Raw genomic sequence first — 23,051 nt, forward strand, 5'->3', positions numbered from 1 at the left:
TTAGGGTTAGGACATGATGACTGCAGGTCAAGGAGAATATTCCAGAAACTCCATAAGGAATCCCAACACTTATTATTATTATTATTATTGGTTAAATAATGGGTTCTCCTCTCAGCTTGCCATGTAAACTTACACCAATCAGGCACTAATCAGGCATTAAAACCACCTGCCTAATAATGTGCAGGTCTCTCCCCCCAAAAGTAGCTATGGCTCATCAGAGAAGGGATATGCATCTTCTTAGGGTGTCCTTGGGGTTCTTTAGGTCCTATGGGTTGAGTGGAGGGCGTCTGTGGATCGTCCCAGAGATCTTTGGGATCTAGTGGTCAAGTCAACGTCTTGGGCTGTTTTTCATGTTTTTCTGAGTTGTTCTGAAACTGTTTTTGTGTGTGCGCCTGTGTCAGGAGTGACATTACTATGGGGTGGTGGGTGCGTGGTCTGGTCTAGGTGGGTGCTACATGTCTAAATAACAAACTACACGAATGAATGCCAGGTCCAAAAGTGTCCCACCAGAACGTTGTACTGTCACGGGATGGTTATTCACTTCTCCTGTCAGTGGTTTTAATGTTGTGGCTGATTTAGTCATGCTCATGACCCGAGGAGAGGGTTGCAACAAAGTCCATTAGCATCATTCATCTCTCGCTCCATTTTTCCATCGTCATTGGCGTTTGCAACCATCTCTGTGACATAATTAAAGTAGCAGTAGTTTTTAGGAGTGGGTAATCTCCTAATTAGAAAGCATTCGTCAACTCTGCATTCCTTTCCAAGTGTAACTGCAACTACAGTCGTAATGGCTGCCAATAATGCCAGGGTGTACTCCTGACATACCTTCAGAAAAGCAGCCCGGCTCCTTGTTAAATGTCCAAAATATCCAGCAATTCTATGCCGATATGAGCATTTATACAACGCTCTGCTTTACGAGCGCATATTCAGTGTCATAAATAATAAAGAAGTAATTGCGACATTTTATTGGCGGTTGAGAAAGTTGCCTTTCTTGTGTACCACCATGTGGCACCAGAGCATTCACAGAGCTGCAGACAGCAGGTAATTGTGAACATGCATGGCCTATTGAAAGCCTATGAGACAACAACACGCTCAAAGTAGAGCCAGTTGCTATGAAAGAACCTGGCACACTTTTCAGATCGTCAGTTACTAGCAAATGGGTTCAGAGTTACTCTCCCGGGAGAGAAATAAATTCAAAACGAAACACAGTCAAAGCAGAATGTAGCGGAGTAGTTGCCAACTCTGAGGTTCAGTAATTCAATTTAGGACTTTCTCTAAATGGGTTGATGTGGCGAGGGTGCCAGATTTAAGCGAGAGGAGAGCAGTACAATAGCGTGGGTTTGGATTTGTTGGCACGGGCGAATTTGCCCCCTTTTATCCGCGGCTCGACGCTGCAGCTCCAGCTCGGGGGGCTGCCTTTTGTGCTGAGCGTGCATCCGAGCAAACGTTCTGTAGACGATCATCAACAGATCATCTCGCGGGGTCTCCACCTCTTCTGCCCGCGTTCTGTACTTCTGCCCGGGACTTTAGTGCGCTGACTGGCTGAACTGGCGTCAAAGTGAAGGAGCTAAGTGTCTCTGGGGAACACGGGGCAACAAAATTGCCGGTAGATACTTTAAAAAGCAGTTTATGTAGTACGTAATACACATTTAATGTGGCCTTTAGACATGGATATAAAATACATTTATATATATAAAAAAAAAAAAAGATCTCTTTGGATCTCTTTACACACCGGTGACATCACTTATTGCCACTGACATCATCACCAAGGGACCAGACACCGGTGTCACGTCTAAGTTTGACACTCAGGCCTCAGGACATGTAACGGACACAAGTGTGTGCATGTGTGTGTGTGTCTGGCGTTGGCGAGAAACAGGGAGAGAGATCAGGTGTCCGGTATCAAACACGCCTCTGTTTGAAGTGACACAAGAGACAATGCTTCGCTGTGTCACCTGTGTCCCCCGCGGACACACACAAACACACACAAACACGCACACTCATAGAAAGTTTGATATAAGGCGATAGATAAAAAAAGCCGATGATGCCTGAGGGTTTTCTTCCAACTACAAGAAGAGAGCTCCATTACCCCGGATGGTGTTTTGCACTGAGAACACAGAGTGTGTTACCTTTGTATCGGCGTTGAGTGGGCAGGCTTTGGCGTGGCCGTAACAGATACACATCCCTCCGACGGAGATGTCCTTAATGGAGTAGTAGTACTGAAGAGAAGAGAGAGCCAAAACAAGATATAATGACTACGGTGGCAGTAATGAGCAACATGGCAGATTAAGAGGCATTATTAGACTCTATTGTTCATTAAAGTGTGTCATGACTAACGGAATATATCTAGTGTTCATGGAGGGTCATTATCGAGAAAAATTTGCAGAAGCACACTGATAAAACAAAAGATATATTTCTTTAATTTTCCCCGTAAAAAAAAAAAAAGAAACCTCACCCGTCTCGTCACGATGGGATCGACGTCTCTGGGGTCGTGCAGGGTCAGCGTCATGAGGTCGGCGTTGAGCGTCCTGATTCGCTGGAACACCAGCCTGATGTAGCGGGCGGAGGTGAAGTTCAGCAGGGTCGGGGAGGGGTCGTCAGCGCTGGGCCGGCCATTGATCAGAGACGTGTGGATCTATAGGAGGAGTGACAGTCAGCGTGGCGTGTCACAGCTGAGGTGAAGTAGGACAACCTGTTAAGACGCACATTGGAGGCGATTCTGGTTTCTTAGAACGGAGAAGGAGCGAGATGTGTTTGTGAAGGAGTGAAAGTGAGGCGTGAAGACAAGTCGGAAGGAGGAGGAGGAAAAACGAAAACAACCATACGGCAGCAAGGCCGGCACATTAGGTCTTACATGGTGCACAAAGGGTGTCAACTCACACACTTCAATCTCTCGGGGGCCAAACCAGTAACACAATAGCTTATTAACTTGTAAATAATGACAACTCCTAATGTTTCCCTTTACTTTATTGTAGAGAAGTACACGTACATGTAATGAACAACTGTAAATTTCTTATGAAGTGCAAGGTGCAAGTGCAATTTCTTATTTTATTGAATATTTTCAGCTGTTATCTTCAGTGTAATTTTTCACAAATTCATCCCACGGGCCAGATTGGAACCTCTGGCGGGCCAGTTTTGGCCCCAGGCCTTATGTTTGACACCCCCTGTGGTACACGAACAGCTACCAATTTCCTTAAGCATGTGCCACGAAAAAGTATCATGTTTAATGTGATGAAAAGATATTCATTTTAAATCTTCTTTGAGTTTTACTGCACATGGCTACCAATCTAGTAGCCAACAGGTTGCAATCAAGCGGCAACTTTCAGGTCTGAGCGATGAAACCCATGTGGAAAGAAAGTGCAGTTCAACAGGTGGCCACTTGAGGCTCCAAAAGGGAGCAAATCCCCATTTCCAACATGGCGACCACAGGCCCCGCCCACTTTTGGCTTAATTCTTGAGGTTCAGGATCCAGTGAGTGACGCCACGATGGGTTAGTCTACAGTATAAACAGTCAGTGGCTACACTGATTGACCTTCTTTTAAACACTGTAAGAGCGTTGGATTTCGACTGGTTTTTGTATACGTGAAAATGTCAAGTTTTTCCAGAAAAAGTTTGATGGAATGGCTGTGTTTGCTATGATAACGGCAGAAAATTTAGAAAGGAAATCAACATTATTAGCTGAATATTCAGTGGTCATGTAAACAGCTCAGTAGAAGGACTGTCGCAGTTATATAGGGAGATGTACAGATGGTGCCCACGTGAAGCTCATAGTAATAAGGTCGGCTGTTAATACTCGGCTGAATAAGAAGACGTTCTTCGGATTAACCTGGGAGCCGTCTTCTGCGCTCGCTCCGGATTGTCATGCGAGTTTCAGGTGGATGCCGCCCACAGATATTATGCGGGGAAAAACTCCCCTACAGGCAGTTGGAACTGAAGAGGCCACCGAAGAGGCCTCGTCTTAGATGTAGTGAAAGCAGTTGCCACACTGTGCAATGAGTAGCAGATGGTGCCTGGCAGTGGAAACTTTCAAAAAGGTTGGTGTTTATCAGCAGTAATGAAACACAGGGAAATTCGAAAACCCCAAGACGCAACTGGAAGCAAAAGAATCTGTGACTCAGAACTTTCTGCACCCTTCTGCGATTGTAGACCAGCGACTTCTTCCTCTTTACCTGTTCAGCATTCTACATCTACTAAACAGAAGGTGGTTCTGAGGAGGACATAATGAATACGAAGCGTTAACCTACTATATGTGTTCCATATTCAAATAAAGCCCAGGTTCAAATATTCATTTTTTTTATTTCAAACATGTGCAACAGTAATGTGGCCGTGCTGGAAAATTTGTGGGGAAAAGTTAAAAAAAAATGTAGAAAAATGTCTAATCAACTAAAGATTTTATGACCCCTGTGCAGTACCTCCTTGGACCCCCTAGGGGTCGCGGACCCCCTGTTGAAAACCTGCGTTTACATGCAGAGCTCAATTGAGCTATGCTCAAAATTCGACTTTCTCACTGCAGTCCTTGTTCCAGTTTACATGCAGCGCAAGAAAATCGAATAACTGTTTTCCTCCTCCACACTAGGTGGCGATACGTGTCTTTTCAGCGGGATAATACCACGTTAATATGGCCCAATTTCCAGGTTGACCTATTACGTGATATAATAAACTAGAGTCATTCATCCGGCAGACTGACAACAACAGCACACGCATTATCCAATTGAAAAGTCTGATTAAATCACACTATCTGGGTGTCTCAATCGGATAATGAGAACTCCGATTTTAGTAACGTGTTTACATGCACTCACTTGCACAGGATGATGCACGAGCAGACGTCTGTGTTCGAATGCTTCTGCTGAAAGTGGAAAGATTCCCCCAGTTCATTTGAAACAAGTTACAAGTGTGTAACCGGGGTGGGAATAATATCTAAGAATTAGTTTGGATTCAATCTCGGTCCGACACCGGCGCGACTTTGGAAAACTTACAGCATGCACAGCTCGGACGCAGGAGACGCGGGCGTCTCCGGTAATTAAGCAGGGATGGAAAAACATCTCAAACATTTCTAATGTTGTTCTGGAAAAAAAACACAAACGTTTAGATGGACACCAGCGTCCACGCAGCCCGATGAGAACAAATTAGGTCAATTTAAATCAGATGAGTACAACACCAGGAGGATGTGAACGAGAACAAGGAGATGCACGTTTGTTTGGATGGTCAGTTATGTTAAAAGAATTAAACCTCCTCTTGCTCCAACCTCTGACTCAGTGTAGATGTAGAAGAAGAAGCATCAGTTTCTATTCTGTATCACCAATAATCAACAAGCGGCCACACAATAACGAGTGCGCGGCTCTGTCTGCCTGTCTGACCGTCCATCTGTCTGTCTCACTAATGTGGCCGAAAGCAACATTTGGTATCTGTAAAAATAAATTAATAAATATATATTTAAAAAAAAAAAAAGTCTTGGTGACTCTGTGTAGTGTACGTGTGTGTGCACATTCAGTGTCAATGGGTGTAAGCTGCACACTTGGAAATAACCAAGGATGTGGTTGTGTGTGTGTGTGTGTGTGTGTGTGTGTGTGTGTGTGTGTGTGTGGTGATGAGTGGTGGGGTGACATTGTGAATGTGTGTGCGATGCTGTGACACATCGCCTACGACTCATTATGGTTTCACTGTGATCAGACGGCTGGGGAGCTGTCAAGCCCGCACACACACACACACACAAATACATACACACACACACGCGCGCGCGCACACACACATTCAGACACCTCTGTCGTTACTTGCAGCTCTTGACATCTCCCAGCTCGCACCCCCTCCAGCGCTCCCCCGCAGGACACAAGCACATACAGCGCAAACACACATCGAGCGAGCGTTCGCGTACACACACACACACGCACACACACATACACAGCAGCAGCACACATCCACATTCAGGCACAGGCAACTACAATTAGAGTCCTGTGTGTGTGCGTGTGTGTGTGTGTGTAGAGGGGGGGGGTGTAAATGTGTGATCGGTTTGTTTTTAAGTGTGTGCGTTGTGCGCTCCTCATTCTCTTCATTAGCGTCAGTTACAGCAGCCTTGCCCCGCTGCTTTTAGTGGGATGCGATCACACACACCTGATCAAAGCAACACAGCAGTAAACAGCAGTGTGCACACGTGTGTGTGTGTGTGTGTGTGTGTGCGTCAGAGTGCGTTTCTTAAAACTCTCTTTTCACTGATTCAGATTATATACCGCTGTAAGAGTTGCGCACCTGAACGTCACCCGTCTGCACGGCAAACCCCCTCACTTCCTCCTCGTTTCCTCTTATTAGTCACGAGTCCACCTGATCTCTGTGTTTCCCACATCGTCCCGTATGTCTCACAGCCCCAGATTCAGCCTTGGTCCTGTCAGCCTGCTTGTGATCGCTGACTGCTTTGGATTTTTCCCTGGCTTGCCTGCTTCCTACAGACAAAGCTGTGCACTTTAGAGTGTGGCTAAAACCAACTCTCACCTCTCTAAGGACCATCTTTACATCGCCTTCCCTCTAACCTCAAACTAGCATACATTTACAAGATTACTGTACCAGATCAAGGGACTCTAAACGTACCCTTAGCTTGATCTGACAATGACAGTGAATAAAATATATTAAGAAAACAGAGATCAAGGAAGAGGACGAGGTACAGGAAGACTTGGAGGAACTCAGGAAGTCAGCGAAATGAGTGTGGATGAGAAAAAGTGCCACCTGGAGTAGTACTGGTGCGTTCCATTTGTACTCAGAAGTCAGAATATCCGAGTTCTGATTTGAAACTTTCAACTAGAACGTCCCCCAAAGTCAGATTTTCTACTCAGAAAGTCATAGAATCCTCACTGCCCCCGAGTTGAGTGACCAAGATGGCCGCCCCATGTGTAAACAGCAATTAGAAGCTCCTGTAATATTCCACTTATTAGTCCTTCTGATTAGTTTTTGTTGCATTACCGAAAGTATTTTTCGACATACGTTGAATGCTGTTACAGTGTAATTTTTCATGTGTTATATGGGAAGTACAAGCCCATATCGCACAAACAATGGCTAAAAACAACAGCCTGGTGACACCAAATCAGTATGAAACACCATCACGACAAACTGTGATTAATACTGTATGTTTGTCTGTATTTAAATGAAACAATTTCATCAGTGTAAATAATTCTAGTTAAAAAAAACTCATGAGTTGGTCCAACTTATCCGTTCCATCTACAATTTGTGTAATTTCAAGAGCTTTCATGGACACGGCCATCTAATTTTGGCTGTGACGTACTTCTTAGCTCCAACCTCCGAGGTAAATGGAACGTAGCACATGCTAGCCAGCTTTAGCCCAGGAGACTAGAATGTTTACTCTTAATTTTCAAAATCTAGACATGACAACAGTCCCATGCAACCAGAAAATCAGGACCAAACAATGGTTCCTAGCAAGGCCTGGACCGAATTTCTCCGCCAATTTTCTGGAAGGGCGTCTTAATTCACCCCACCAGTCTCACTACACAAAGTTCAGACTAGTTTGACGCAATTAAGCTTGACCAATTTCAATCCAGCCTTATTTTCCCGCCCTGCTTCTCAGCCTCAGTCAAAACCACCAACAGGCTCAATCTAATCAACCCAAAACTAAACCCAACTCAACTAGAGATTATTATGCTTCCTGTGTTACCTCTCCATTCTCCAGTGGGGGAATCTTGGAGTAGAACGACGTGCAGATAACTTCATCATCTCTGGTGTAGGACGGAGGTCCAGTCCGTGGGTATATGTTGAACCTCGTCAGGCACTCTGTGTCTGTGATGGCGAAGTACTGCCAGGGCTCAAAGGTCACGCCGTCTATCGAGCGCTCTAAGATCCAATTACCTGTGGGCAAAGATATTGGTAAAGAAAGTGATGATGAAAGGCTTCAAATGCGCCATGTGGCGATCGATGAGAAAAAATTCTCGTGGGCATCCAAGCCTCTGTTCAGGTCACACTGCTTAATATACATAGAAAATTGACAGAACAATCAATTCCATATTCTTCAAGTGTGGAGCAAGGCCTTATAATTCAGTACATAGACTCACTGAATGCAAAGTAAAATCAGTCCAGTTGAAGGAAATTCAAATAAACTTATTACATGTTCTCAAGTTCTGATGAAGAAGTATCACGTCTAATCGCAATCTTGTGATTTGATGATTTAGACATCATGTGATTAAACCAATGTAGTCACAAAACAACCAAGGATTGGACTGTTCTTCTTGCAGGGGTTTGTTGTTACTCCCAGATTTAACCAATCTGGCAGCTAGTCTTTACTTTTGACCCAGCCTCTTCCTGTCTTCCCCCTTTACTGAAACCGTGTCCATGCATAGCTGTGCATCTACTCACATAATGATGACAAAAGGTGTTTCTTCAGAGGGAAACACAGTTATATGCAGAGGGTAACAGTTGTTGCATGCATCCAGATTGTCGGTGCTTTTATCTTACCACGTGCTAATCTTTCAATTAATGCTGATTCGTCACGGGGGAATAATTAGCTCGAAAAGCTGCAATTACCGTATTTATCCGCTTAATAGCCAAATGGTGAAAAAAAAAAACTTGCACTTTAATCACTAAGTTAATGCATCATTTCATAATTACAGCGGTAATGTGGCTGTCTAAATACAAATCATACGGCGGAACGCATACCTGGGCGAGGTGAGTTGGCGGCCTTTATGATCACATAGGCGATCTGGAAAACCTGGAAAATACACACAGATGACAGAATGACATTAAAATCAATAACATGCCAGTAAATGCAGAAAGAAAACCCAACGATTACGGTTTTATTGAGGCTGATCACGACACTAAAGCACCATCCGCATATGAAGCGCCGTCAGTTAGTGGATGATCCGTGTCCTGGTTTCCCTGGTAACAATCTTGTGTTTCTGATGGAAACAAGGAGATTATTGAAATGTCGGTAGTGTCTTGCACTCCATCTGGGTTCACCCAACACTCCAATGCCGCTACTAGCATGATGCATTTGGAGGTACGAATCGAAGTCATGTCTTTGCACTAAATGCTGGGTTGGAGTCACTGTATGTCAATCAGCTGGTCAGCGCCTCAGTCGCATCATCTAAAAGCTGAGATTAGTTCAACTTGGTATCTGCCCACTTCACATGACCAAAGGATTTCTGTCCACATAGCAGCGCCACAAATCTCTGAATTTCTGTAAAACGTCATGGTGTCTCATCACTACTGTCTTCACTGTCTTCCTGTGTTTACGAACAGTTTCTACCCTGAAAACTTGCATCTGATCCAACTGAATCCACTCATTTTTAAAATGTGTAATTTAAATATGATTTTGCTTCCTGCTGCAGAACGTGGACGCAATTAAGTATAGTTGACAGTAAACATGGTTCATGGTGACTTTGAAAACAAACCAAATGGTAAAACTACAGTCGTTTTTTTTATATATATAATTCATATAAAATGTATCTACTCATATTTTTTTCTAATGAATAACTGACATTTTTGACATGTGTTGATGTCCACAGACAGACACAAGGAAAGGAATGACTGATAGATAAGCAGGTGGATAATGTAGATATAGACGCAACCATTAGATGTAGGTCAAACGCTGACTCCCTGTCTCCCCCGTCTCCCTTCAACTCTTACTCTATCCCTTTCCCCTCCCTCTGCATCTCTTTCTTCTCATGATGTGGGATGCGGTGTCACATTGCAGCAATTAGAATAGGGAGAAAACTACCGTGTGTGTGTGTGTGAGAGAGAGAGAGAGTTTGTGTGAGAAAGTGTCTTTTAGGTAACCTTATAGCAGTCATTCAAACCCCCTACAAAGAGTCACTGTTAGCTGTGTTCACACTGGAGACGGGACGGTGTGTGTGTGTACGGGTGAGAGTAAGAGAGCTTTCAGCGGCAGCTTGTAACTCGGTGACAACTTTGGGACAGCTAGGCAGCTCCAGCAGCTAAACATAGATCAACAGAGCTAACTAATGCAGCGCATGTGTGTGTGCAGGGTCGCCGCGTGTCATATTCCCAGTTTTGATCAGATGCGGATCAGACGAGAGGCTTTTTTTTTTGTTGTTGTTGTTTTTTCCCCCTTGCCTCTAAAGTGCAACGCAGCATCGACAAATAAACACACACAAACAACTGTCCTGCACAAAACCACACAGCTGGAAAATAAAAGTTTATCTTGTATTCTTGACATTTAATGTCGCAGACGTACGTTTATGGCAAGAATTTAATTGGCTCGTTTCATATGGACTTTCCAAATGTATTTATTTTTCTATTTTTTTTTTATATGTATATGCTGCAGGATCTACAGGCTCAAAGCAGCTGGGTGTCTGCAAATTTCATCAGGTTTCTTACAACGAAGCAAACAAAATGTTCTCAATGGGTAAAGTGCAAAGTACACATAAGCTCTCAAAAATAATTCGCAAAATACAGTGTTGAGTAGGGCTGCACTGGTGCATCATTGTAATCAGTGACTTTGATAACATAAATTTGTAGATTTGTGTGGAAAAAGATGCACTGTTTTGAGTTCATCCACAATAATAATTTAAAAAAAACTCAAGAAATGCTGCGCTGCATGCTTTGCAAAGTGGAAACAGTCTACCACAGCTTCACAACTGCTATGCACAAGCATCTCAACCGCAGACTGTATAAAAAATAAAATAAAACAAACAAAACTGTTGACTTGTCTCCACTTCCTTCCGTTGGTCAAACTGACGCTAGAATTCCAGGGATGTGTTTGCAAGTTTGAAACTATTCTTATTCATTTATATTTTCCATTTTCAGGGTCCAGTACGTGACAGCCTCAGAAAGACGTTGTCACAGCAACTGTCAGCATGATGTCGCAGCGCATTTCTGTGGCGTCAAATAACAAACTAAATCCTAAAATTGACACTTGAACTCACATCAGCATTAAATAAACTACTTGCAATGACAGAAACCATCTTTATTTGGATGTTAGTTTGGCCTGAGTCCCTTCCATTAACATGACATAGGTGGGGCTTATGACCTATAATGCAGCCAGCCACCAGGGGGAGCTCCACACGCTTTGGCTCCAGAGGAGGTGTCATGTCATCCATCTTTATATACAGTCTACAGTGAACATCTTGGAGATGAAATGGCAAAAAAAAGCACCGTCCCTATTTGAACAATGAGTTTTGTTTGATTGGTTGTTGGTTGGCTGGTTACCAGGGAGTCGTGATTTTGTAAGTTGTGAATTACGCAGGTATAAACGTATAAACATAAACAATATTGGTTTCCATTGACATTATGGTCTAAGTGAGCATAAATAACCTTTTACAGATAAAAAGTGAAGCTGCATTTCCAGTTACAATCAGCAGAAGTCATTAAGTTAAATAATATTCAACACCATATGTATATGCTAATTATTGACAGAGTACTGTAAAGACCATCTTTTAGGCCGACACTGAATAAATCTTAACAAATGGGATAATGGACAAGATGTCATCTCCGTTAGAGGACTAAATCAAATCTCTTCACTTGTTGGAGCCAAAAATTATGACTGATTTAATATGATTTTATTAGTACAGTAATACTTACAAATCTTCAGCATTTATAAGGGTCTTTAGCCCTTCAAGCCTTTAAGTGGCCATGTCTGTGATTAACAGCTCACAAATTGAGTTAATAACTATACCTCGCAAACCAGTTGCAGACAACATTAGACGTGCACTTTGTTGGGGGTGATTTTTTGAGGCATGAGAATCGCACCGTGCAGCATCTAACCTGTTTTAAATTAAATAGTTCGGCGTTCTACGGCTGATTAGCGAGTCAACTATCCAGCAAAGTGGGGTTAACGGCGCCCTGTTCCCCGGTGAACGTTTGTTTGGCAGCGACTGTTCAGAAAGGCAGGAAGTGTAACAAGGAGGAGATGTGAGCTGTCTGTTAGTGTCATTAACAAGTTCTAACAAAACAGTGACATCAACAGTTCACCATGAAATTGTTTGACTGGCTACATGCAAATATCTTCTTAATTCAAATAATCTGAATCCCGGCAGATTAATTAAAATCAAAATAGAAAGTATCAAACATTGTTTTTTTCCCCTCTCTTGCTGCTTTTATCTCAGAGGAGGACACAGATGAGTCTGCTTGTTCGTGTTTAGTTCAGATTCAAAGTGTTCAAGTGGAGGAGTGAAGTAATCACTGACTGCGTTTCTCCCCTGATAAAACGCTCTATCTGTGCTTTGTTTCTGTGATTCCAAAATAAACTACGGGCTCAGTTTTCTCCAGGCGGAAGAGTTGAGAATTGAGAGGAGTGGAGGGAAATCATTCACAGTCGATAAAGTTTACATGGCTGCATAAAGTATATCCCCAGAGCATAAACTATATAAAGATGGACGACAGAAAATCTCCTCTAAAGTGAAGCCAAAGCAAGTGTAGCTCCCCCTGGTGACTGACTCCAATATAGGTCATAAGCTCCACCCCCTCCCTATTAGTGGATGGGATGAAAGTAATAATAATAATACTTTTCGAGCATGGTTTTAATGTCACTTTGGCCAAAACAAGGAAGTGAGCACACATTGTCCATATTTATATACAGTCTATGCTCCAGACACGTGACAAGAACACATATCCTTTCATTAAATCACAATTTAACACCAAAAAACATACAAATCAATGTTTATTTCCACATAGTTCTCAAGCATGTCATTGCTGTCATCGTACATGCCTGAGAGGAAGAAGTCACGACGCGCCAGAGAACGGCTTTTTGTGGATATTTGAGCCAAATAATCGCTTAAAATTTAGATTCAACGATCAATCAGTCCATTTGAGCCTTTTTTTTTTCCTCATATGGTTGGGTTGCCTACAATTAAATAGACTGTGGAGAATCCATTTTGTCTCAGTGCGATTTGGAAACATGGCAACGGTGGTTTTTACTGAGCAGCTGGTGTTTACGGGCAGTTCACATGGAGCTGTGTCGAAATTTCCCTGGCCTGAAAAGCTGGCATGGAGCTCTGAGTCCAGTTAGTAGCCCAGTCAATTTTACCACTCAAAAGAACAAGAGACGGATCAGAGACAAAGTTGGAAAAGATCACAATGACACACAGCAAACCAGAAGCCAGAACGTGGTAAACCTGCGTTTGGAAATGAGGACATAATCGCAAATTATGACGCAGGCGCACAGGTGGATCTGTCGTCAGACGCGTCCGCCGGTATGTAGACTCGTTAAAATTTACTGTCACTTCAAATGAGAACGTGTTAACATCTCACCGGACTAATAAAGTAGCTGTTGGCCCAGTTTTAATAGTGTGAATCATCCAGCGCCCCTGACTGCCAAGCTAAGTGCAGGCAAACAAGCAGCAAACATTCAGCGGAGCCTTTCACTCGTCCCATCGCAGAATCTTTTCCACTGTGCTGCCTGATTTGGATATTCAGAAAGGGTTTTTGAATGACTGCCTCTTGACAGTTCTGCAGCAAATACATTAGAAGACTTCAATATTTGGACAAATTGCAGAACCACTTTTCACACGGCTTAAACAGATCAGGCATAACATGATTATTATTATTATTATATAACCAGCTTCCTAGTATTCTGTAGGTCTCCCTTGTGATTCCAAAACAGTTGTGACTCATCAGAGAATGGACATGGTCTTTCTGAGGGCGTCCTGTGGTGTCTGGTAACAGGATGTTGTTAGTGGGGGCGTCTTTGGGTCCTATGGGTTGAGGGGAGGTTCCTCTGTGGATCATCCCACAGATACTCGATCAGAGTCTCTTCTGTTTTCTCTGCTCGCTCATCATCCATCACCGGTGGCCTCCTTGCACCCAACTTCACTCTTGTCCAAGAAGACTCCTCTTCTGTCTTTCTGTCTAAATTCCCCACATAAAAATAAATAAAAACAAAAAAAACTTTCCCACAAAAAAAAATATATTCACCAACACGCTCACAGACTGGGTCGTAATTTGGCCTTAAGCTTTTAAATAGGCTTTAGTCAACACAAAACACCAGATGCTGCAATCTCTCCCACATTCTTGCAGCGGCCTGAGTTACTGTCAGACAATAAAACCGCGTTATAATCTAAGTTTTATTAGGTCCAGCAGATGTTTAATTTACGTCCTCTCGGTTATGAACGCGGATTTTCTGAAAATTTTTCTGGCGCTAACAGCTAATGCTTGTGCTTGATGACTTACTTCCATAATGAAGAGCGAAGAAAAGGACGTGCGTTCCTCTGTTTGACGTATGTGTCTGAGGATCATTTACGAAAATACCCATGTGTCTAATAAGATGGATATGAAGCAGGTATGAGCAGTCTTAAACACCTGCATCACATCTTTCAAAACACACAGGTTTCCTTGGGATTCAGCTGACTACAGCCGGGTTGAGATCATCAATCACGCTGCATCACACACATTATTTATATTACGAAGCCAGATCAATCTAATGGTTTTCCAACCGACAATCTAACCAAAAGAGGAAGAAGTTACTAAAAAATACTGCCTTAAATAAGTGTGTCCATTCTCCAGCCAGAACTAGTAGTTCTCATTAATAAGAGGTCCAGATCTTTTCAAAAACTCAGCATCCTTAGAAAAGACGACTCCCAAATGTGTTGTCGAGTGATACGAAAATGAAGGGGAAAGTCTCAACATCATGACGCTTTAGATCAGGCTCATCATTGGGTTTTCAACTGGGCACCTCCCTTTAACCGATGTTGGGTTATTTAGGCCCAACTAACTAGGGGTTAGGGAAAAAGGGAAAAGGCTTAACAGTGAGTTCCACCGAGAGATCAGCTGCTATTCAAAAAATACGCAATTGTGTCGCATTATTTCCAGTGATGGGACTTTTTTCAGTAACGGGGTAATCTAACTAATTACTGTTTCCATCTTTATAACGCCGTTTCAGTTACCGAAAATTAAATGGGGCGCGTTACTTGGTTTCTCAGCCATGGGATCTGCAAAGCTTTTTTTTTTTTTTTCGCGAGGAGAGGAGCGAGGGGCGAAACAACCGCATAGATGATGATTGGCTAAGGTGCAGTAGGCTTTCAAGATAAGCCAATCTCAGGCAGTCTTCAGTTTATACCCACACCCAACTGCAGAGGTAATCGCTGAATGTGGAGGAAAAGTTGCGAGCCGTCACTGGTGGGACCGGGTCGACCCGGGTTTTTCCCTCTGACTCATATCTGCCTGTTACATTCTGACTCGACGGCCCAACGGACTGTATCATAGCAGAAGCTTCAGCTCAAAAACAAGTTTTGATCATCTCCCATAAAGACCGATCTCTGAAGGGCAGAGATTGTTGTTCCTTTATTTTCAATCAAACAAATCGAATGTGTTGTTACATGATCGTTAATGGAAGCGCATAGGTGACTGTGTTTATATCAAGCATGTACAGCGATCTCCCACACTTTAACGATCATTGCAGCGCTCTGCATCCGAGAAAAGGGGGGATTCATCGGGCTCTGTGCAGTTGGGGTCTGAGGTGCAATAAACGAATCTGGAGCCTGAAGAGCTCTCGGTGGTGGGTCTCTTCTCTGTTTCTGCCCAGCCGGCCTTACAGGCAGATGGGTCCCTCCATGTGATGGTGAGGCCAGGTTGCCATATGAGCTGGGTTCTGCTCATATTCTGCTTTCTTCCTGTTAAAAGGGAGATTTTCAGGCTTTCTCTGGAGGTTTCGGGCCATTTATTTATTTATTTATTTTTTAAGCGTCCTGAGACGATCTGTATTGTTATTGATGGTACATATAAATAAACTGAAATGAAATTGAATTGGGCCAAACCACAATACCGACCGAGGTCTGGGCTGAATCTCTCAGTCAGAAGAAACCAGGTGGGGTGAACTAAAGGGATGAAAGCAGTTTGACTTGCAGCAAGACCAGGGGGTCAAAAACTATTCTCAGAGCTCTTCTCTGCATAGGACATTTAGCATATCTCCGTGTCAAATGCATCTCCACGCGCGATTGCAATTTAAGAATTCTTCGTAATGTGATGAAACGTAAAATAATACACAGACATCGACTGTCTCGTTCACACTCACGGCGGCTCAAGCGGACCCTCGGTTCCCGCTCCCTCTCATCATTTAGTCGTTCTGTCCGGAGAGGCTCAGCGATAACAAGAGAGGAAATGAGAGCGGTGGTGTCACAGGCGATAACACACACACACACACACACACACACACACACACCGTCATTTTCTGAGTGAGATGACTATGGTGGCAGGGGAAATTCGGTGCACCGGAGGGTAAATAGCTTTCCGTTGGTCTGATTGAGGCTCACATGTACACAAAAAGCCCACTGAAGCACAGACACATTCACACATTATTGGCATTAATGACATTTAATACACAACTACACTATGCTGTATTAGAATCATCATTACTGAGCATTGCTTTCCTCAGCAACATGTGAGATTTCCAAAATTATTTAAGTGTGGCACGTCATGTCAGCCCCTCACCAAAAAGCTAAAAAAGCTAAAACGTTAGCTTGTCAAGGAAGCAACATTAGTGCATCGTTGTCCATTGTAAACTCCAGTACAAAAAACACTGAAACAAACACAAAATCGGTTGCTTCAGTTGTGTCGGTTGTGTTTGTGCACAAATAAATGCACAGGCAAATCTAAAATGCACCATTGACAACATTGCTCCGATTTTGACTTATTTATTGCCTCAAAGTGCTTGTGACATCTTGAGTGCGAGAGCTCTCCGTCGGACCATCCGGTTGTGCAAGATGTGTGCAGTAAATCAGTCCCGGAGTATGCATGCTGTGTGTGTTACGCCAGATTAAGCCACAGGAACTGGATTTGAGGGAAAAGAAAAAGAAGAAGCTTAAAAATTAGAAGGAAACTTACCTCAAACTAAAAGGCAACACTGATATTACTGAAGGTGTATTATTTTTGTAATATTTTAAAGTTGTTTGTAAGTAAAATAATTCACCTCTGAAGGTTGACCAAAACAAAGCTATTAATCAGTACAGAAATTGATGATGCGACTTGATGGCAAATGCGTTCTTAGTTTTAAAGTTGTAAAACTTTAAGTAGCAAAAAAATCCTGAGTGGAAGAGAATTAAGCAAATCGAGTCACTAGATACTTAATGTTACTTTCAGTCATAATACTCCTCTTAAATGTGTAGTAGTACGTGTCAAACAACAGCAAAATACATTGTGAAAGTCTATTTTTTAAATCAGGTGTAAAGACATAAATGAACATGATAAAACATTGTGCCACATGCACTAACACAGTCAAATCGACAGATGAAGAGGAGAAATTTGCCGAAATGAACAAAAATGTCCCTAATGATTCCTGAGGGTTAAGATCACCTGCTCCTGGAGGTTTACAATCATTCACAATTCATCTCTATCAACTTTATGAATGAGCGTAAGAACAAAATATGATACGGGCACGTGTCAGTGGCTAAGATTAAACAGGACGATGCATTCGTTGGCTGTTCCACGCCAGAGACAGGTGTGAAAACACATGTGTGTGTTTGTGTGTGTTTGTCAGGCCATTTCAGACTGAATATTTATTCAGCAGCCGCGCCACCGCGGTGAAAGGTCTGATTGATGGGCCTGAAGGCATTAACATGTCAAGATGGCTGCTGCTCGACTTCCTGCCCAGATGTATAATTACAATCCCCGTGCTCACCTCCAGTTCTGCCTTTCACTATTTTTCTATTCTCCTTGCGCCTCTAAATTCAATTACACGTGAACGACAGGAGTCCAACTTCAAATACTCAGACGACGCATTTGCATACAGACCTTACCCGCTTTATTTTGGTATCGCATGTCTTGACTTTAATTATAATAAATAAATTCTAAAGAGAAAAAAGATCTGAACAGAAAGATTAGAATATACTTTTTGAATTATTAAAGATGCTGCTCTTTTGTGGATATAGTAAGTTGCTATAAAAATTGTTTTGTGTTAAGGATTTCCCAACGTTCATCTTGAGTGTTGGTAATTTTACATTTTTGTTGCAATAACTGGTTAATAGTTACGTGGATGATAGCGGACTGGCCAAGAGTGGCGCTGGTTTCTGATTTACCTTCATCGTTGTCTTTTTCTGCCAGCTCTTTCTGTTAGGAGTTTATTGCTTGCGTTGCTATGCTAATATTGGCACGTTGAAGAAATACAGTCAGCTAATGTGTGCCAGCTATACATTAAATGACAAATAATGCACTGCTTTTACGTGATTGTCAGAAAGGAAGCTCTGCAACAGAATCTGAAGATATTACACTGTACCTTGTGGTTCAAATATGCCTGATTCTTTGGGCTTCGATATTTTGTTCTGTTCCATTAATGCCCAAAAGAGTGTCTAGACAGGCACCTGGAATCCAAGAGCCACAGTCAAATCCAACAAATAACCCTTCTGATTTTACCCTTTATCCTTCTGAGTTAAAGCAGATTTTGAAGATGTTATTACTTCTTTATTTAACCTCGGTGGATACAGTCATAGCCAGAGCGGGGAAGTATATATTATTTTCAATGAATGCATAGCTTAAGATTTCTAGGCTAGGTCAGTGTGCATTAATCTGTAACATGTTTTGACAGAAATAACCCTGAAAACGAATGAGCTGTATTTGTTCATATAAAATAAGTTAAAAATAATGTCCCATTAATTGCATTTTTTTCTCCCAATAATCGTTATCTCATCTCGTTCTTTATGTTTCAAGTTTTACCAGGTATTCTAGTTGGTTCTTTTTGCTTTTTTGATAAATTTATAGCCACCATTGCAGAGGGAGCCAGGAGAGATGGGAAAGTGACAAGGATCTTGACCCAGACTTCAATCTCACAATGTTCCAGCAGCGAAGTATGAGCCTTGGTCCATCGAGACCCCAACACAGAATGAATTGAAGAAAGAAAAATATGTTTAAAATGGAATGGATGTTTTTAACTTTGCCTAAACAGCAATTGTTAAGGCCTTCTTTCATTAATTATTATTTCGTAGTAATTTTCTAGAACATTGATGTTTTCACACTCATTTAATTGAGTGTGTATTATGTGTTTTAACCTTTAGAGCGACTTTTGTCTGGCTTTGTTTAATGAACATTAAAGTTTCTCATTGGTTTTACTCTTGTGACTTCTATATAATTATAATCTGGCACACAAATCTGATTAATCGTTCTTCTTCGAGACTAAACTAAATGCACTTAATCATCCCATGCCACCACACAGCTCCGCAATCACAAAGAGTCCTGCCAAGCTTTCCAAGTCAAAAGATGAAAACTCCTGTTTAAGGAGCGACATGATTATTTATGAAATGACTGAGAGGAAAATTGGTTTAGCTAATTCCAGAACTGCTGAAACAATGGTGGGTAGCTTAATTCCTTGGGTGGGAAAAAAAAGACTTATACAAAGTCGTACCCTTCACCTTTAAACAGTCTTTAATCGCTCTAACTGTAAGATATTCACAATCATATCTGAGTCCACCATGTCAGCTTGCAGCCGGTTGCAGAAAACTAGGAAGAAAGTGACAAAAAAAGACGGAGCAACTTCCTGACAGTGAAGTGGTTGTAAAGGCTCATTTAATGTACTGTGGGTCTAGATGCCGTATCCTACGAATGTTTAGTTTTTTCACAGCACTTTAGTCAACCTCAGTTGTTTTTAAATATGCTTTATAAATAAATTGATTGACTGACTGAATGTATCCTATGAACATATCCTACAAACATATCCTGTAAACATATCCTGCGAATATATCCTATGAATGTATCCTGTGAATATATCCTACAAACGTATCCTGTAAATGTATCCTGCGAATATATCCTATGAACGTATCCTGCGAACATATCCTACGAACGTATCCTGCGAAAGTATCCTACGAACGATTCCTACGGATGTATCCTGCGAACGTATCCTCCAAATGTATCCTCGAAACGCATCCTACAAACGTATCCATATCCCACAAACATATCCTGTAAACGTGTCCTACGAACGTATCCTGAAAACGTATCCATATCCCGCGAACATATCCTGTAAAAGTATCCTCAAAACGTATCCTGCAAACGTATCCTACGAATACAGTATATCCTGCGAACGTATCTTATGAACGTATCCTATGAACCTATCCTCCAAGCGTATCCTCCAAACATATTGTGTGAATGTATCCTACGAATACAGTATATCCTGCAAAAGTATCCTGTAAACGTATCCTACAAATACAGTATATCCTGCAAATGTATCCTACGAACATATCCTGCAAACGTATCCTGCGAACGTATCCTGCGAATGTATCCTACGAACGTATCCTGCGAACATATCCTGCGAACGTATCCTGCGAATGTATCCTGCGAATGTATCCTATGAACGTAACCTTCACCAATACCAGCCATTCATACTTGTGCACTCATCAGTCTGTCTCCCTCTATAGCAACACCATCTAAACGCTAGTTTATGCTGTGTCCTCTTTTGCCACTCAGGTCAGTTTGTGTTCCTACTTCCTGTTTCATTTCCAACAACGACGACTGAAGTCAAACAAATGTTTGTGTCTCTGAACCTGCTCAGACAACTTTTCCTCAATGTGTTATCATCTTTATTGACCCAAAGCAATCAATAGAAAAATAGCGTAGATGGAGAAACAGCTGCGGACCAATCGTAACTTGTGCGGTCTATATGAACTTATTGGCAAAACATGGGCATTTCTGAGGGTAAAACCGGAGAAAAAATTGTTAGGAAAAAAAATAAACTTAACAACAAACCCAACCCGAGTCAGTGGTTCTCTGACTCGGGTTAATAACATAACCAAGTCAAGCCCTGAGTTGTCGCACCATTTGCCAGAAACTCCTTGAGTCTCACTGAAAGTCAAATAAATAGTTCGATCGGAAACTTCATGTAAATTTTTCATATGCATGTGTGCTAGATATCTTCTTAGTCACCCACAGCTGTCAACCTCTCTCCAAATTACCACTCCTCAGACTTCTTCTATTTATCCAATGAGTAAAGGTGTCTGGAAGTCATAATCTTTTACGATTCCAGTTAATGCAAATAGTAATTATTACCCAAGTGATTTCATTTCCCCTTTCCCTCTGTTTCTGTTTCTTGCAATGAATAAAAATGCACCACACTCATTATACCAAGGAGTCAGTCAGATGTCCGATACACACACATATACAAGTCTAAACTAACTCAGAGTTATTTGATGCTATTAAGCTTGACGCTTGATAAATTAAAGGAGGTCTGTGTCTTCAAAGAGAATGGAGGCTGTAGTTGGGCTCGAATCATGGCACTTGCAATGGCTTCCAATAATGACGAGTCAATATGAGCATCCCGTCCGAGCATTATTAATCCAAGCCAACCACAGCTGTCACTCTGTGGAAGGAGACTTTGCACAGCTCCCCCCTTGGAAGCCGTCAGGGAGTGACAGTTTAATACAGAGAAGACAAATTCTGAATGCAGCAGCAGTTTGAGGTTGGTTAGGGCCACCAGGGGAATGAACATACGAAACAGAGCCACTGAAATAGAGATGATAGGGTACGTGTAGACAACACAGGACGTGTATTAGTTTATTCTGAAAGCTGCTGGCTGCATTGCAATGTTGGGCAATAACACATCGATTGTAAATGATCCTACCTGTCTTATCTTATGTAATACTTGAAAATTCAGCAATTATATTACAGTTACTAACCCCAGTAACACTAGGTCAACTTAACAATTAGTGCCAGCTTCTTACAGTGCGAAATACTTCTCTAAAGATGAAGCCATGACATGCAGAGTATGTAGGTTGAAGAAATACAACAAATGTACTACTGCAATTTAAAGGCACATTTAACATTACTAACCCGTGTAACAGCAACATAAAACACAACATTACACTCTTCTCAACCTCTTTACTGTGTGTATTTCGTACCTGTTTCAGGTCCAGTGTGATTGTCACATAGTGGTACTCCATCCCGTTGCTAATAGAGGGACTCTGCCACCAATTGTTGGTTCCATCTATGGCGTACCGTATGGGATGATGCTCTGAACACAGCCAAAAACACAGAAAGAAAGAAAAAAAAAATCTTTTTGAATCTAAAAGTCATATTCATCATGGATACAGTGTTTTTCAAAAAGTGACAAAATGTACTTCTCCATTCTGGCATTTCAACCATTCAAGGCCAAATATCAAAAGCACATTTTTGTCTGCCTTGTAAAAGAATGAATGGCAGATTCTCTTTCCATTTTCAAATGATTTCATTTCATTTCTGTATAAAAAATATATATATATATATATATATAAATAAATGTAAAAAAAAAAAAAATGTCCCCGCTTTTGCACTGCTATCTACTTCTGGGTGCTGTTACTACGCCGCACAATAGCTTTAATGGACCAGGCAGATAAAGCGTGTGATAAGTTTATTTTATAGAAAAGGTCACTATGGAGAGCTTGTATGTAGCTTGTGTGTGTGTGTGTGTGTGTGTGTGTGTGTGTGTGTGCAGGATTGCTAGAGTGATGTGATGTTTCAGGTTTATTGGCACCTGTCAGTCAGCTGGCAACATATGTATGACATTTGTGTTAAAAAAAAACATGAAAACAATTCATAACAAAAAAAATCCTCTCCTTCCTTTTTACATCACTCCTTTTTTTATTCTCTTCTGTTGTCGATAGAGGATTCAGAATACAGAATAAACAATGTCCAAAATACCTTATATAAATCTGCCACTGCCATCGGTTACCTAGCAGTAAATTAATTTGACTAACCTGTATACTTCCCATTAAAAATTATTTGCTTACCATAAATACTAGAGCCAATAGCTTGGCTTTGACTGATTTTTATTTATTTTTTTAATCACTTACAAGTGTGCAAATTTAAATATAGCGAAATATGTTTCATTTGTATCTCATTAATTTAATTTGCAAAAAAAAAAAAAAGTAAACATGGAGTTTCCATGTCCAGATCTTTCCTTGGTCTGGATATATGGCAGCCTCATACTGAAAAGACTGCACTGCATCCAGTCAAGAAATACTGCACATAGCCTCCTTTAAAAGAATGTATTGTCATTTTCTTCACCTCTGTTTTATACTGGTTAAATTGTGCTGAATTTCTGTCCAGAACAGCCAGGTTAGCTGTGCAAAGGTTTTATGTGACCACCCTTTGCCTTCAAGACGGCATCAGTTCCTCTAGGTACTTGCACAAAGTGTTTGAAGGAACTCGGCTGGTAG

At 41.7% G+C, this 23,051-nt stretch overlaps 1 protein-coding gene across 8 annotated transcripts in view; it reads right to left on the reverse strand.

The window, feature by feature from the left end:
* Positions 1–23,051, reverse strand: part of lama2 (laminin, alpha 2) — a 213,214-nt gene that overhangs the window by 146,570 nt on the left and 43,593 nt on the right. For all 8 annotated transcript variants that reach the window (XM_047573377.1, XM_047573380.1, XM_047573379.1 and 5 more), the window contains exons 3-7: positions 21,756–21,868; positions 8,647–8,698; positions 7,652–7,842; positions 2,453–2,632; positions 2,127–2,216 (exon numbers count right to left, since the gene is read on the reverse strand). In XM_047573377.1, coding sequence (XP_047429333.1) covers positions 2,127–2,216; positions 2,453–2,632; positions 7,652–7,842; positions 8,647–8,698; positions 21,756–21,868 — 626 coding nt within the window. The remainder of the gene's footprint in view (positions 1–2,126; positions 2,217–2,452; positions 2,633–7,651; positions 7,843–8,646; positions 8,699–21,755; positions 21,869–23,051) is intronic.

This window comes from Mugil cephalus, chromosome 21 (genome assembly GCF_022458985.1).
Source record: "Mugil cephalus isolate CIBA_MC_2020 chromosome 21, CIBA_Mcephalus_1.1, whole genome shotgun sequence".
Classification (NCBI taxonomy): Eukaryota; Metazoa; Chordata; class Actinopteri; order Mugiliformes; family Mugilidae; genus Mugil; species Mugil cephalus.